The sequence below is a fragment of the Patiria miniata genome, unplaced genomic scaffold, assembly GCF_015706575.1.
Source record: "Patiria miniata isolate m_02_andy unplaced genomic scaffold, ASM1570657v1 HiC_scaffold_21, whole genome shotgun sequence".
Lineage (NCBI taxonomy): Eukaryota > Metazoa > Echinodermata > Asteroidea > Valvatida > Asterinidae > Patiria > Patiria miniata.
Window position 1 is genome coordinate 5,310,966 of NW_024037060.1, and position 18,035 is coordinate 5,329,000.

Here is an 18,035-nt window from a genome sequence, read left to right on the forward strand (position 1 = left end):
ATTATTTCACAGTGTCAAAAGGCCACGTTACGTTTTCTTACATTTTTTGGGGGACAAATTGCTTTATAAGGAGTGTGAAATATGCTGACGGCGAGTTTAAATGCTCGCGACGCAGATTTCAACACCGATTTCCTAGCATCTTTTTCAATTTGGACGATATTGATATTTGATAATGAAAATTCCCTAGAAATAGTTCCTCTTTGCCGTTTACTGAAATTTTACAGCATTTTCAAAAATTTCCGTAAAACAAAATGCACTCGCATGGCATCGTCAGCATCAGGTGGTCAAAAATCCATTCCTTTCAAATGCGTAGAATTTGAAAAAGGTCGAGGTTTTAGTGGAGTTTAGCTCGGGTGTTATAAAGATCATAATGTGACGCATAAGGAGAGGAGGATTCTGTTTGAAGACTGATATATTTAGGGGGGAAAACAAGCTGCGTCTTTGTTCTACTTTTAAATTTTGCTTGTAAACTAGGAAAGATGAGATTTTATTTCACGGGCTGCAATCGTAACCGTTTTGAAAAACAAAACAACATTTCTAGAAAAAAACGCGTCAGTAAAAGACGAATGAATATTAAAGCATGATATTTTTAATTATATTTAATTATATGCAATAAGGCTCGCTTTTGTCTAGACCCGTAAACGTGGCTATAGACATAGCCACACTTTCCGTTCATAATCTCTGGATTTTCGACGTGTTCAAAATCCCGGTTGGAGACGTTCCACTTTAACACAGTCCCGAAATTTAACGAACACTGTAGGTTCAGTACTTAAACATAAAGAGTTTTTCCAAGAACTTACAATGGCACTATAGGATCTGTCATTCCAGAGAAATTCGAGGGGAAAACGAGCCCATAATCAACACGAATGTAAGAAATCTAGTTCAGAGATAATCGGAGCGTTGCTTACACCACGTTTTCGGGTCTGCAGTAAGCTGTATTTAAATTACAGCTCTGTGGTTTCATATTATTTACTTGCCTTTCGGGAGCAATCACCGATCTTCATGTTGATCGGTGGGCACAACGGGCTCCGTGAACAAGTACACCCTCAATGGTAACAAAGGGAGAGTTGGGAGAGACCAATAGGAGAGACATATCATATTTAGAACGTATTGCTATGCTACGACGCCTGGCGCCTTTCTATTTGCGCGATTTTAGGAATCCGTTAGCGCAAAATGTTGTTCGTAAGCGCAGAATTCTGTGGTTAGCAAGAACATCAATAGTCTGGTTCCCGGACCAAACGATTCCGACTATTTCTTGTGAATCTTAGGTCAGTTATGGCCACGGCACGTGACCAAAACGGGAGGAATGCCTCCCGTTTCCGAAAATGTCCGAAGTTTGCCGAATGCATTTCGTTGACAATCTCGGATAGTGCCCGGGTATATTTCCGGCTATAAAATAGGTTTTATTTACCCTGTCAAGGCTATTACAAATTTGAAATGAGTTGATAAGTAATATAAGTTATCAAAGGCTCAATATCCAAGCCTCACTTTCACGTTTTTTTTCATGTGGCTTAAAACATTATCGTGCAATTAATCACACATTTTGATTTATTCAAACTGGTATAAATTTGTAATTTACTTTTTTGTATTACTTTCATTTCTATTCGCGTTCCGAAATGTAAATTTTACCTCGCTTTCAGTTTAATATGGCCGATTTGTGAAAGCCTATATGCAGTTATAATTTACTTACGATATGGCATCGTATGAGAGGGGTCCATTTATATATTTTTTTCACAACCTCGTTTCCATGGGTACAATCTTGCTGCGCCGTCTTGGTTCCCATCATGCCTTGCCCATGGAGTCGAGGCTGAATTTTTCATTACTTAATGGAGGGAACCAACATGGCGCAGCAAGATCGTACCCATGGGAACGAGGTTGGTCCGTACGTGTATGCGTTCTACGCGCGCATTGGCAGAACACATTCCGAGAGCACCACCTTTTTTCTTTCTTTCCATAAGAACAACACCCTTTTGCTGCTTCCAGTTCCTTGGGCGTGGTTGATGTTGAAATGACATAAGGCGAAGTAAAAAAACAAAAAATGTTTCTCGTCCACGCCCGCTTCCTTTTTGGAGGCCGCCTGGATTTTTTAAATATTTTTTATTTTTGAAAAATGCAGTAAAAAAACACACCGAAAAAGTACACAAATTCAACGGAAAATAAATTGTAGACCAATACAAGTCTAAATGACACTGTAAATATGTTCAGTTCTCTTGTCCAACTTATCTTTCATTCTAAAAGTGTCTTTGAACAGTGGAAACACCAATGGTTGCAGGAAATGTTCAAATGGCTGCCATCTTGAAACAAATAAAAAATAATAATAAAAAAAGCCCCGCTTCCTCCTTTTTTTCAAAAACCCGGACGAGAAACATGTTTTTTTTTTATTCGGCCTTACATTACGATTTTTTTTATAAGTGTAGATAAGAAGACGGCTCTATAAATGAAGAAAAACATGTCAACCTTTTCAGCAGTCCTTTTAATCACATTGTTCAGGGCCGAGTGCAGGGGCTACTTCGGTTGTAATCCAGGAAACCTGTGTAGAGTAGCTCCAGCAAGATTTACAGGTACACAGTCACATCACCCTAATTGACAACTTTGTACACTTGTTCTTGACTGAGCATTTCTTTTTGTCAAAAAATACAATAATTGTGCATTATATAAATGATTTCTAATGATGATATGAAAGGAAGATTCTTATACAAAGGCTTCATGACAAGTCACAGACGCGAAATACCAGTGAAGGGACAATGTCGGAGGATTGGGGAAAGAAAATATCCCCCCCCCCCCAAAAAAAAAATGGTCCGTATTTGCATATAAACTGAGGTGCAAACGACGTAGGCCTACGTGCCACTTTCAAACCAATAACGTGAATGCAAAAAGAAATTAGACAATTTTACCTGTTTACAGGAAAACGCAATAAAATCGAAGAGTTATTTAAGAGAAGAGATTCAAGTAAATATTCAAGTAACTCGGCATTTAGTTCTATAAAAAGGCCATAAAAAAAGTCAGATTAGTCGAAGGCATTTAGATAGACAACCATGTCTTATTTGATTTCTCGTTTGTCACAATCGGTACAACCAGATCGCGGTCGTCGAGATAACCCATCCCGCAGATGTTTTTCGTACAAACCAGGGAACTGTGACGAGGCCCCACGGGAGGACGACTGTGCTTGTATTACTGATGACGGCATAATACAAATAGGTTATGGACCCCGGGGCAAGGGCGAAGGCAAACCACCTGATGCTCCCATCGGCGATTTCTGTTCTTCGTACTCAACGTACAATGGGTGAGTTTTGTATTCTTAGCCTTTTATGAGTGAATAATTATTTGCCGACACGTCCACCGATTTTGATTAAAAACAAAATAATCAAATAACACCTTGAAACATCAAAACAAGAATTTTGGTCTGTTTTGGAAAAAGGCGGTTATCAACATTAAAAGTATCTTACCCGACCCCGGGTTGTTTTTGCTCTCTCTGATAAAGAAAGAAACTCGCCAATAATTGTATTCAAATATTGTGTAGTTATTTCACCAGACCCGTTTCATTATTTCGATGTGAGGTGAACATTGCCCGCAGAGTGCCAGAAATAATCGCGCAAAATAGTGATTCAACAAGCAACTTTTTCTCAGCCGCATGTGTACCAATTTCAATAGGGGGCGCTGTTCAAATTAGACGATTATTAACACTCATTACAGACTGGTGTAGCGTATTTTGAACAGGCGGACATTAGACCAGTATAATTTTTGGGGGGTGTCACAGCAGGGGGGGGGGGGGGGTTGACTTATTCTTTAGGAATTTGTATGAGAATTTTTTTGGGGGCAGAGCTGGGGGGGGGGTTGACCCCCCCTCCCCCTCTGGATCCGCGCCTGAAAAACCTGAAACATCATTGAAGTTGAAGTCGTTATCCCTGAACGCCAAAGTGGTTAAAAAGATGTCATACATCATTGATATATTTTCAGCAGCCATGATGGAAGTTTTGTAACAAAGGAACAACATTCGAGAAATGCCAGTTCAAATTTGTGACCTATTGTGGCCAAAAATCTCCATCTCCCGAAACCTTGTTTTGAGTAATCAGCGCCTGAAGTTGGAGATATTTTTGAAAAAAAAAGGGAAATGCTCTTTTTTTGGTGGGACATTTTTTTATTTAGTCATTTTCAATGTCCTGTATAAAAATCCTTCAATTTCAGTTTGGTGTCTTTCACTCAACGCCCGTGTCCAACAACCGCACCCACAATAACCACCTCGATCCCACTGTCCTCGCCCTCGTCAGATGTAACATCAACCACAGCCCGGGTCGATGGGACGGGGGACGCGGTAATGTCCACACCCGTCAGGAATCCAAGTTAGTAGCATTCATAATTATTCAACCGGTTTGGAGTTACGCGGTATACTTTCCACGCCTTGTATTCTGCGATTCACGTTTCAATATCAACACAGGGGCCAATTTCATGGAACTGCTAAGCACAAAAATTTGCTTTGCACAAAAACGTCTGGCTTAGTAAAAGCAGGTTACCAGCCAAAACTCCGTGTGATTTTCATGCTAAGCAAACAACAGCTGAATACCAATCACCAGCAATATACATCACAATGGACATTTAGTTGGTAATCCTGTTTTTGCCAAGGAAGACTTTTCATTGCTAAGCAAATTTTTGTATTTAGCAGCTCCATGAAATTGACCCCAGGTTAATAAACATTTATGTGGATGGGTTTAACCCATACCCACATAACTTACATGGAATCCGGCATCAGATACCATAATATAGGTATCTGATGCTGGATTCCATGAATTTCCATGAATTTCCACGAAATTTCATACCGGAATTTTTCTCCCATTAAAAAAAAAATGATTTACGAGTCTTTTACAAGTCATCATCCTATATAAGCCTTATTACCGTGTGTTGACCTTTTGCTTTTACTCTTACTACTAGTCAACCTGGAGACAATTAACATTGATTATCACATTAATCAAATGGATTTTGAATGCATTTTGACACGTCAGATGTCTACACATCTCTGCAACTAACGACGCAGGAATCGTCAGTGGCAGTGACGGATGGAAATGAAGTCTATTCCTCGCCTACACACGATCCAACCGATGAGGGCGCACCAAAGATAAACGTTATAACCTGGCTGCTGCCTGCACTTGCTGCTGGACTGGTAATAATTATCGCATTGGTGGCGCTGCTTATGTACATCAGACGAAGACGAAACTTGCGAAGATCCCATCAATTGGATTGTCTGTCACACAGTCGGTATGAAACTATAGATCCTCGGTTTTTTAAAATTTATTTTAATAGGGCCTAGTCGTTTTGTTCGAGGTCGGTCCATTTAATCAGTCTTTTATAGCGGCAGCTTGTCAGTTAATGATACAAAGTTACTTGATTTTTCAATTTCTCCACTTCGTAGGTTTATATTTCTTTTCATTTTAAAGTCCTATGTTGTCACATTTTCTTGACAGATCTGATAAAGTGAACAGTCGTGTACTTTTCTCTGCCTCTCCAGCCAACATCTCGCAAGGTAACTAAATATTTTGTCGTGACATTTTGTTCGAGAAAACAATTGTATAGGAGTTAACGACACTTGTTTTGTTTCTTTCAAACGCTAGAGACTTGAATCTGACTCTTAGACTGGCAACTGTCTCTAACATTTTACCCTGGTTGGGCACACAAGTATATACACAGATGTGTGTGTGTCAATATTTAAGGATGACTCGACTGAAAAAGGGGAAAAAGATATCTGAGAGTAGCGAACAATTTTTTTTTTCTAAGACAGTTCGGACTTCTGCAGGTATGCCGGAAGTCGACACATTGATGAAGTTCAACTTATCCTGTCATTATTACAGGAGGGATGAACGATGAGGGTGATGACGTCATGCCGTCAGGTGCCCAGCGGATACCGTTGCTCACCTCCTCTGCTAACGGTACCAATCTAGACGACGGTCACGAACGACCAAGAGAAGTCGCAATGAGGCGGCGATCAGATGCTGCGGAATCGACCGACAGTATTGAGTCTAGGAACCGCGCGAGTCAACCGTCATTACGTGATTACGAAGAGGTTCCTGACCGCAATAGTTCAGGGCTATCATCAAATTACATTTATGATTACGCCGCAATTGACAACTTACCTGTAAGCACAGGAGTTAATTTGGGATCCCACAACAAATCCCCTCCAAATCAAAGCAACCATGAACCCCCAATGGTGCACCCCGCCCCACCTGCTACTGACCCAGGTAGACCCGATTCTAAATACGATGACGTTGTTGTTGGAAATAATTCCGATCAGCTCGTTGTTGATGTAGAGCAAGATCGGGCTTATGTGAACCAAAAGGTCTTTGCAAAGCGTCGTTTGGGTAAAGATAAGCAAGCTCCAAAACGGAGCGTTGCTGGAACGAATTATCCACCATCTGACCGGAGCCAGCAACCTGTGCGTTCGTTCATAACTGCCAGAGATCCCCCAGTCCCTACCGATGATGCCTACGCCTATGTAGAGATCCCCTTTAATACCATTCCTAGTCCCTGTGACTCCCCACCAGCGTGTGCCGAGGGCGCAGTACCGACACAAAGCCCGCTGTGTGACGGGGGCTATCAGGCTTTGAATCCGGCCGGGCTTGAGGGAGAAAATAAGTATACACCCCTGATTCTTGAAAAAGAATGACCCATGACCCATTCCTTAACACCACGTTGGCTTAATAAAAGGCTGAGGGTTGGGAACGATCATGGGGTTTTCATGGTTGCTCTTGTTTTCAATTTTCACTTGAAGGAAAACCAGATTGCAAGTCGGGAATTGGTGACAAACAAGACATAGCTCTTGGGTGTAATTTAGGTTATTGTATACACAAAGCTTGCACGACTGGGTTTCATTGAAGATCATCAATAACAAAGGTATTAAAGACGTTAAAGAATACTTAAGGAGTGTTAAGATTCCTGAAACTGTATCAATAGTTATTTCAAAATTGAAGTTCGTGGAACAAGCTGGCTATTTTGAGAGAGAAAATTCTGAATCGGAGTACGTTTCCCGAGAACTCTCAGACTACCGTGGCAATTCGTGATAGAGTCGCACTGAGCACAACATTTATTTTAGCGGGTTATACGCTGATTTCGAAAGAAAAGGTTAGTGTATTAAGAGCAAGATAAAAGCTTTTGGAGCAGCTCTCCAACAAGATTAAATATTGTAGGAGACAGACTGTGTAGAATAACATTAATAAATGTAATGCCTATGAAATTGTATTACTACTAACAAAATGGTATCAGATTTAAAACAAAAAGAAGTAAATTACTGTTCTTAATATATAATTTCCAGAGAGTTGAACATCCAATATAACGTCCTTTTCAAAGCAATGGGATTATGATTTTTCTTTAACTATTGCTTTCCCCGTGCTTATCAACAAGTTCATTTTTTTTCAACTTGTATGTTTCATTTAAACCCCAAACCCTCATTTTCTCCTTTTTTTCCTGTCCTCAACCCTCCAAAAAAAGTTTTTTTTTATTTTGGGCATAAACAGATCTCACAAGCGAGCAGACTGGCTCTCGGTCCGACATTATCGATACTGATTGTGGGGCGGGAACCATCCCATCTCGCGAGAACGGAGTTATTGCTGGACCGCTAGTAATTTGAAATCCGCAAAGTAATTATGCAATAACTAGACGCGGGTCGTTTTTTCTCGGGCGATTTCCATTCAAAAGTGAAACAAACTTATGTATTGCCAGAAATAAATAATTTCGAAAAGGATTTTATTTTGTGATGAAACCCGTATTTTTAGCTCGGGAAATGAAAATTTAACTTTCGATTCATTCGTGTCTTGTTTCTTCCATTAAATGCACCGATTGTTCAAGTTTGCTTTCAGAAACCTGGGAATGGAGACATAAAAAAATAACACACTGGTAAATGCTGTAAATAGTAAATTACTGATTAATGAATGTTTTGTCACCATTTTTTTGGCTGTAATTTTGCACTTAAATGACAAATTTTTATCAACGTAGGCCTATACCAAGCCAAAATAATTCTTTAAACTTTAATGCGTTAAGTTATATTGTGAATGTGTGTATAAGCATATTGAATTTCAGTCTGGTTTATTGATGTTGAACAACATTGACAGGCTGGCAGGTTATTGTGATGGACGTCAACGATCATAAAAATCAGACGTATTAAAACTGTGCTGGTAATGGTGGTGAAAGTGGAGGTCAGCGTGGTGATAGTGCAGTGGTGATGATAACAATATATATGAACCTGTGTTAATAAATAACATTATATTGCAGCTTAGTCAATACTTCATATCATATTTTATAGTCATTGATTGAAAGCTTATCAGTCTATTAGTGCATGTATATTCAAATTATTGAGTAATGTTTATTTTAGATAATGTGATTTGTGAAGCTGGCAAGCTCAGAAATTGTCCTCGCAATCGCACAAAGTGTGCTTGGTAAAACAGCTACTCAAATCACTCACATAATAACTATACATTGCTTATGACTTGTTCTCAGTTGAACTTTCACTATAGCTGATTTGCTAACGATATCTCCTGCTTGTTTAACATTTCTAGGAGGTATACCTCCTATAGAACCCTTTCTAGAAAGGTTTGTTTTGCTGATAAAAGACAAGAAAAAGCCTTGATTTATCATGTAAATATAATAGCTTCCTCGTTTGCCCGATTAGAAACCTAATTGTAGTTTTGTTTTATCTTCACACAGAACTAATATTAGTCTTTACAAAAGAGCTGACAAGTTTAAGTTGATAAAACCTGAATAAAGGAAGTGTTTCCATTATTATAGCGGTATCGTGCAAATCGCCATTAGGTTCTGTCCGTTCCGATTCTGTTTTTTTTTTCGTTTTAAAAATTTAATTTCGAGGTTCTTCGTATATGAGTAGATCACACTTTTGTCAAAGGTCAAACATGGAACAAAATTTACAAATTTGTGTCAATTCAGTGTATCGCTTTGACAAGACCTTCACCAAAATATGTACAGGAAACTTCGCGTATTGTGGGTATCACACCGCCATGATTAATGTCTGTAGGCCCCACATGCGGTACATCCACGGTTGTAAAGTTAGCGGGCCTGGATCTTTCCGTGGCCCATCTTTATTTTTGGGAACAGGTCGGCTTACATAATGTATTTCGCGAGAAACAAGGAAACTCTCACTGAAAAGGGTTGAATAATTATTGACACCCTGTCAGCATTGATCTTCACATAGGAGGCCCCCCTCATAAACATGAGTCAGAAAACAGACAAACAAACACATTATTTGAGCTTGAAGAGAGCGACAACTTGTACAGTTTCCCAAGACCGAAAATAAACCGGCGAACCTTATAAAATCTAAATGTTTCAACTCCCCCCCCCCGACGAGATCACTTGCGTTCTCTCATGAATGCGGGTACATTAAAATGAGAGCATATAAAAATGAACTGAACTGCTAAAAACTGCTTACTGACAGGATTGATAAATGTAATAAAGAAACAAAACAATAATACTGATAAGAGTGTATGAGGTTTTGGTCTTAACAAAAGCCTTTTTTTTGCCTTTAAAGAAGGTCTTGTTAAGACCGGAACGTCGGGCCCTCAGAACATTTGAAAATTAGACATCCCCTAAGACTATATCTACCGTTAATTATTATACGAACAGACTCCACCTCATCATCAACCACTATCAGTGTCGTAACAAAAAGCAAATCATATTGTTCATGTAAAAAAAACACTTCTGCTTGACAGTTAGATTACATGTAGACAGCTAGATTACATGTAGCAACAATATGCTGTTATACGGACTAGAAATCATTATTCACGCAGCCTGGGATTTTAGCTCAATTATTGGTTACATATTTCCTTGAATACGTCTCAGGAAATCTGCGGAAACCAAAAATCCGGTATGGTATTTACATTACTATATCATATTTTGTCCGTTTCTTGGAAGGCCAGGAACAACGTAAAACTCGCGGTTTTGATAGGAATCATTGTAAGCCTAACCCCAAGTTTATTTTTCAGTTCATGAATAAAGCTTATTCTTTAGTTCATGAGCACTCGCTCTCTCTGATAGAAACGACAAATGTTGGATGATCAACTGACAACTGTCTAATATCCTCGTCATTGGAAGTCATTCACGGTTTGAAGATGCCTTCTATGAACAATCTTGAGTTTACTGTGATCGTTTGCGTACAGCTGGTTCTGATATGCGTCCATCTGTACTCGTTACCGGTCATGTGCCAGGAAAGCTACGGTGGAGTCAGACAACGACGAACCGCGCAAGGGTAGGTTGGATGTTCAAGACCGAATACATTAGTAACTGCCTCATTTTTGGTGTTTTATTTCTTCAAAACATTATACAGGGTGAGTAAAAAAAAACCCGAAACCCAAATGTCGTGTGTTCTTTCAGCAAAACGAAAACAAATCACATGAGGATGTATGTGAATTGTTCTCGTTTTCCTGAAAGAACGCACATCTTTTTTTGTGATCCGTGGATAGAACTTTAAAACGGTGGTTGTGTTTAAAATTCTGTTACTTGAAAAGTACATGACTGATATTTGAATGACTCTTGTACTAAAATAAAGCTTATGAATTGGGCTTTCATATCCTAGACTTTGCAAGTGCTACATGCAGAACCTCACTAAAACAATAGTCCCGACATTTGGGTTTCGTTGTTTTACTCACCCTGTATATGACTAGCTCATGCAAGAATAATCGTATTTAAGGCCATACTTTAGTTTTAATATCTTCCCCTGTCAGTGTTAAGTACTGCGTTTTGCTAGATTGAGTGAAGTTTTGTAACTATGTGTTTCTAAGGTCGGGACGTGCTGCGACTTGTGAATGTGGAAGCGAGTCTGCAACCTTGACGTGTTCTGATGAGCCAACAGGTAACAAAATGGTTTATTTACATTAAACAACACCTATTATAACTTTTGTTGTCTTGAAAAGCGTCATTGTCTGTATCTTTACAGCATCTGAAGTTATAATTGAACGCCTTGGGAGGCTTTCTAATTATGCAGACCGTTAAACAAGATAATGGTCACTAATCAGGACATGTAGGACACCACTTTCACTTACGAGTTCAGGATGAGAGCCAAAAATTAGACAGATATAGTTGTTTGAGTGAATTCAGTAACGCGGGTATAGGATCATGTACAAGTTGCGTCATTTCCAACAGATTAAAACACGAAGTTATGGGGTTTGAGGAAGTACCATTATCGCCCTCGGACACATCACAATAAAGTCGCCAGCTACGATGTCTGTACAGTCACATGAGGCTGTATCTATAATATCACTTAGTTTATCTATAAACTCATCAGAATTTAAACTTGTAATCATAGTGTTAATAGAGCTTATAATCACATGCTGTCTTTGCTTAAATTTGAGTTCAACCCATAAGCACTCCATAAACATACTACATTTTCCTCAAAGTGACATATCGTATATGAATTATGGAAATCGACTGCATGTTGAATGTTGGAGTATAATGTATAGTGGCCGGAGAACCAACCAGGAAAAACGCATTTGTTTTGGATTCAAATATCGTGTACATTCAGGCATTTTGTTTTGATAAATCAGGCGAAGTAAACTGTCTGTTATCGTCCAATCATCAATTACGATTAATAATATGAAGGATTTCGAACCTTTATTTTGAAGGCATTTATATCGTTCATACTACCATGAAATGACAGAAGAACAACCAGAGCGCAACGTATAAGTGCAAGGTAAAAGTTCATTTAAGTCCTAAAAGTTGCATCTTATTATGCGGGATCTGTCGTCGCCCCCGATTTTCCTAGTAAAATTTACTTACACAATTTTTGGATGCTTTCAGATTGTGATGATGGCGAGGTGTCACACGGAGGTTCCTGCTACAGAATCATCCGCGATGACCTCAAGTCACGTGATGATGCCCATAGGGATTGCATTGCGCGTAATAGCCACCTAGTCTACATCGAGTCAGAGGAGGAACAAACATTCCTGTCGAATCACTCAGAATCTCTCGTCGGAAATGGTAGCAGAAAAAATGACGATGTCATGAATCATTACTGGATTGGACTGATCCCAACAAGCAGCAACGTGTGGCTGGATGGTAACCAGACACGCAACGATCTGTTTGAATACTCTGACGGCAGTGCAGCTGGATGTTTCTCTCTCTCTAAATCCAACGGGAATTTACGTTTGAGTGGGGAGAACTGTGATGTGGATCGCCAGTTCATCTGTGAATTTCCATATACATGTACTAGTAAGTTCTTTAAAGCATTTACCAAACTTCAAACGTACATGTATAGCAAACAATTTGTTTTCAGTTCCTTTGAAATCCTCGGGCGTATTTATTCTCAGACAACACACACAAGTACACACTGAAGAAATGATTTGACCTTTGGCATAGTTTCTTTAGCCGCTAGTTTAACTTCAAGTTGATTAAATGGCCCTTAATACCTCGACAAACTATAATGGAACAATTTTTTTTCTATTTGCCTTAACATTTTGGCGCGCTTGCCGGCAAAACAAGTGGCACGCTTGCCCCAAATCCTTGCATTGCATGCTTGGCATCACTGGGCCCAAAATTCCTTGGCTCGCTTGCCAACCATTCACCGTGTACTTTATATCTACCGTTCGGAGTTAATGCGGTTGAATACCAACCCCACCAGAATAAGTGGGTGCTAGCCACAGTGTTTACATTTTTTTCACGTGATTTTAATGGTTACATGTATATGCCTAAATTAGTAAATTACTTAACAATAAATAGTTAGGAAAAGCACGCCGTTTTATCCACCGTTTGTAAATACGGTTGGGAAGTTGTTAGTTTTAGTGTTGTCCGAGGGCTTGCGGAAAAAACACACACAAAAAAAACCACAAGCTTAAGCGGCCGAGTTGAACTCGAACCCACCTCCTGTTTACGTGTTTCGTACGGATTCGGGAGACTTATTTGTGGAAAAAATATTCTGAACGAAAATCCTTTTTCGCTCGTACCCCCGCCCTGCAAACAGGGCGCTGGGAAGGGCAGATGAGCTTCACAGAATCTTGTGAAGGAAGTGGGGATGGCATCCTGGGTAATTTAACATGACCTATGTATAAAGCATCTGGCTGCAGCTGTAGACCGCGGTTAGCCAATGCGCGCAAATACTATCTGAAAAGTTTGCCACAGAAATGCATACACACTATACCGGATGTGATTTCTTTTTCATTGCGACCATGTGGACACATTTTGAGCGTCTAATGATATGCATTTTCGGGGCCCTTCGTGAATTCGAAACGGAGCCTGAGCAACTGACGGGAGTTGAAAATTTACAAAACAGATAAGTTTCACAGATTTTCCTACATTAGTATACTTTTCAACAAAAAAAGGGCGCCGCATTTATGAATGGGAATAAAAGAGTAATGTGTCTTAACGGCCGTTTCAAACCGTGCAGGGTCGTGGCCGTGATGACTTGCAAGTCACAGGTTACTCTCCAGATTCTGATTTTCACAAAACATTATTTTCATAAAACGTACACTTGGAGGCACTGAACCATTACAATAACGTTATGAGGTTAAATCAAGTTAATGGTTCACATTTTCTTTGAAATACTATCGCGGTCCGTCCGGTGCGGTCAGACTATAGTCGATAATGCGCATGCTGTGAAATATTTCGAACCAAGTATAGTCAGGAAGTAAAAAAGAATTATTCGTTACTAATTGTTTTCTAGGCCCTCTTGAACAATACTTCAACCACGACGGTTCCTGTTACTGGGTCGGTGGTCCTATGAAGTCACACCTCTCGGCCCGAGGAGATTGCAGTGATAAGGGTGGTCATCTGCTATACATCGAATCACAAGACGAATTGCGATTCATTAACAGTAGTGTTATAAGTGAAGACGGAGTAGGATACTGGATAGGTCTGGCTACTCAGTACGCTTGGTTGGACGGTAGCCGAGCCATCTATCAAGGAATCGTACAGACAGATGCAAGCAACAATGGTGGCAGCCTTTGCTTCAGATTACGTGCCGAAAACGACTTTCTGTGGAATGATATTGGGTGCAATACAAACTACGCCTACATATGTGAGCGAGAACTACCTGTAATTTCTTCCCAAGAAATTCAAGAAAACCCAGGTTGGTTTGTTTCGCAATGTTACACTGAGCCCTGTCCTTAGTCCATGCAGATATCGCTTGTAATAATCCAATAAACCACTACATAGGAACAATTACTAAGTTCACTTTTACAGTTTGAACGAATAGGTGGAATCAATAAAGTGACTGAAGGCCGAAGGAACTTAAACCTGCGATACAGGCCTTGATTGAAGAATGTCATCAACTAGTCTGGTCCTCCTTGATAGTCATTGTTCCTTCGTAATTTTAGTCATTGTTCTTTTTTAATTTTTTCTTTTGTCCAACGTTGAAAAATGGTCTAATTCAGAATTTCTTTATTTTTTGCTACCCTGTGCAACCTCTTTTGCCATTGGACGCACTGGATCCACCAAATAACTGTATATACTTATCGTCATCTTAAGCCGTAGGTCTTTAACAGTTCTGTTTCTTGACATACACTCATCAGAAGTTCCATGCAGACCACCCGTCGCTGATCTCAGTCGTCTTCTTGACTCCGTACCTCTGTGCGTCCGTAGTGACAGCCACTACTTCAACAACTCCGTTCTGTGTCAATGTGATGACGACGAAACTTGCATCAGTGGCTGTGGCTGTGCACGTGACAACACTATGGCCGGGTGAGCTAGAACCAGAAAAGACAAAAATGCATTATACAATGTAGTTCGAATTCGCCTAAAACATAAGCCATTTACAGTCACTGTAAAGGTGAGGATTCAGGGGAGTCTTTGAAGGAACAAAGGGCACTCAGATACGAGAAACAGATCACATACCGTACCTCCACCAACCTATACGACCAGTGGCTCCACCCATTCATCATATTTTATTATACTTATGTTTTTCTTCATGTAGGCTTGGGACAATACGATGCAGCTGTGGCTTCTGTAGTTTCACCTTTGCCGAGTCTGAAGACTTGATCATTAACCGTGAGCACATTTCAAATTTACTTTCCTTTCAATGGCATGTTGACATGAGAACGCCGTCCTGGCATGATTGGTTGATGTTCAGTACCAAGCCTTGCCACTCCAAAGGCCAATCCCACAGACTTGGGGATATAAAACTATCCCCCACTTCTCCAGGACGGTCTTGGTATGTGAATCATAGATCTTCGACAGTTGGATTATGTTATGGGATTACTATTGGTCTTATCATTTATATTTATTTTTGGCTCTAAAGTTTGTCTACGGAGACATGCAAATTTCATCATTATGATAAATTTTTCTCCTTAATTCAACTTTTTGTTAAGCCATGGTGTGGCCATCCAATTTTAGCTGCAGCTGCTCTGTAAACGGAGCTTCATCCAATGTGACCGTCGTCAATGGCGAATTCACCTGTATGCCAGATGACTCGGAGTCTATGACAACACCGGGTGGTTTAGGTCAAAGGTCGACTGAGAACAGAGCCATAGGGATACCAGCGACTACTGACAAGCCAATGACAACGGTAGGATCAGGAGAGGGAGGAAACCCTATTGGTATCCCTGTTGGAGTGACCCTGGCCTTATTAATCCTCTTGGTGGCGCTTGTAGTTGGGATCATCTGGTGGAAGAGACACCCTCGGGGAACAGCCTCAAGGTAATGTTCTTACACAATGCTTCTTTCAAACCAGTCCGAACCGATGCAGTTGGTTTGCAATTTTCCGTCCTCACCAATCAGTGTTTGAATATATTCAATTGACATCCCCAAAAATGTAGGTTTGACTGTTTTGATACAATGATAAACATGTATTTATATCAAAACCATTCAGCAAGATTCATCAACTTTACTTTGCTAAATAAAAGCGCACACATATCAGTGGAGCATCGCCAGACTACAGGTAGTTCGTATACTGCAAAGTTGGACATATTTTCTGAATGGATTTGTCTTTCAATTCTTTTTGGTACAGGATTGACAATCAACTGGCACACATCGTTAGTTCAGATACCTCTAACGGTAAGACATCATTCATTAAAATCGTTCCTTTTATTGTGGCTTTTTGTTTGCATAAAAAAGGTCACTTGAAAATTAACTTTATTGGCGTCAAATGTGAACATCCAAAGGTCGTATTCACAAAAAGCCATTTATTTCCTCAATCGAACTGTTCTCTCTCTCTCTCTCTCTCTCTGTTGCAAAATCAAACAGTTCACTCATTTGATTCAGCTCCTTCGTGTTTCACAAGTCATAGATTTTCACTTTCACTAACTTTAAAATTCCAAGTCATAGTGTCTTTTTTCAACGTCTCTTTAAGTATTACAGTCGAGTAAAAGACGATTTCAGATATCCGAATAACACACGTGAAAAAAACGCTTCATAAGCCCTTGAAGCAGCATCACGCTAACTTTCGGTTAAAGGTGCAAAGGTCACATGCAAATTTGCAATCACATATGCAAATCAGGATATAACAAACAAAGGTCAAAATTATAGAGTAATCTTGGAAAGTACACAAAGTTTTGTTTGCTTTTTTATGTCAATGCTTCCTACAGATGCAGCAAACAACAGCGGGGGCAGTCCTGCCGTAGGGTTGGTCGTGAGTTCTGTGAGCAAGGATGAGGGTTATGTTAACAGTACAATGACAAGTAAGGTCTTACGTCTTGACGATACTTCAGAGAAATCATCAAATTTCGTGTACGATTACGCTGCCATTGACAACTTACCCGTAGGTAAAGGCCTCAGTCGGGGGTCTCACAACAAATACCTTCCCAATCAAAGCAACCATGAACCCCCGTTGGTGCACCCCGCCCCACCTGATACTAACCCAGGTAGGCCCGATTCTAAATACGATGATGTTGCTGTTGGAAATAATTCCGATCAACTCGTTGTTGATGTAAACCAAGATCTTTATGTGAACCAAAAGGTCTTTGCAAAGCGTCGTTTGGGCAAAGATAAACAAGCTCCAAAACGGAGCGATGCTGGGACAAAAATGTTCTCCATCTGTCAGGAGCCACAACCTCTGCATACGGTCAAAACTGACAGCAATCCAGCAGTCCCTACCGATGATGTCTATGCCTATGCGGCCATCCCCTCTCCAATTAACAATTCTAGTCCACGTAACCCCACACCAGCGTGTGACGAGAGCATAGTACCAGGACAAAGCCCGCTGAGTGACGGGGGCTATCAGGCTTTGAATCCGGTCGGGCTAGAGGGAGAAAATACGTATACATCCCTGATTCTCGAGAAATGAATGACCCATAAAAAAGACATGAAGACCTTTGGGGTTCAGTGTTAGGAACGGTGGGGTTTTCATGCTCTTAGTTTCAAACTTCATTGAAAGGAAAACCAGATTGCAAATTCAGAATTGATGACAAACAAGATGATAGTACTATATATTTTTTTTTAAAACAGAACTTGGATGACTGTGCTTTAATGAAGATCATCAATAACAAAGGCACTAAGGGTTTTTTGTCAAGAATGTTTAGGGTATATTAAAATTCCCGAAACTGTTCTAATAGTTCTTTTAAAATGCGCGAAACAATCTGGCCATTTTATGGAGAACTTTTTGAACCAGACTATATATTTTTCTGGAGAACTCGGACTGCCATGGAACTTTTTGGCATTGTCGCACTGAGATCAAAATTTATTTACTGGGTATAATGCCGATTTTGAAATAAAATACATCAAGAGAATGATAATAGCTTAATTGTGAAAATAACTCACCGACAATTTTGTAGTTATATACGCGATATTGAAACTTGAAACTCATATTGTTCACAAGTTGAACTTCCCGTTTGTACACCACCAACATAGCTTAATAAACATGAAGTTGTCTGGCTCGCTCGAGGAAATACTTGGGGAAAAACGAAGCTAAGCCTTTATTCCTATAGGGATGTAGTTTTGTACATGAGAAATAAGAACCAAGACTTGAACGAAAGACGGGAAATTCCGACCTTAAACTCAGAAATCAGATAATTTAATCAATAAGTATAGAGATAAACATAGAATGATTGAGGCATCATGCAAATGATCGAATCGTATGACATGGGTAAATATTGTACGATATAATGATAAACCATATAACATTA

At 39.8% G+C, this 18,035-nt stretch overlaps 2 protein-coding genes across 2 annotated transcripts; both read left to right on the top strand.

Annotated features, from left to right (window-relative positions):
- Positions 1-3,035: 3,035 nt before the first annotated feature.
- LOC119729840 lies at positions 3,036-6,946 on the top strand. Its single transcript, XM_038202633.1, has 5 exons — positions 3,036-3,283; positions 4,186-4,340; positions 4,998-5,250; positions 5,457-5,515; positions 5,841-6,946. The coding sequence occupies exons 1-5, from the start codon at positions 3,036-3,038 to the stop codon at positions 6,650-6,652; spliced, it is 1,527 nt and encodes a 508-aa protein (XP_038058561.1). The 3' UTR covers positions 6,653-6,946.
- A 3,154-nt stretch (positions 6,947-10,100) lies between these two features.
- On the top strand, positions 10,101-14,662 carry LOC119729841 (macrophage mannose receptor 1-like). Its single transcript, XM_038202634.1, has 5 exons — positions 10,101-10,237; positions 10,770-10,840; positions 11,785-12,195; positions 13,643-14,047; positions 14,490-14,662. Exons 1-5 carry the CDS (start codon positions 10,101-10,103, stop codon positions 14,660-14,662), a joined length of 1,197 nt encoding a protein of 398 aa, XP_038058562.1.
- Positions 14,663-18,035: the final 3,373 nt, after the last annotated feature.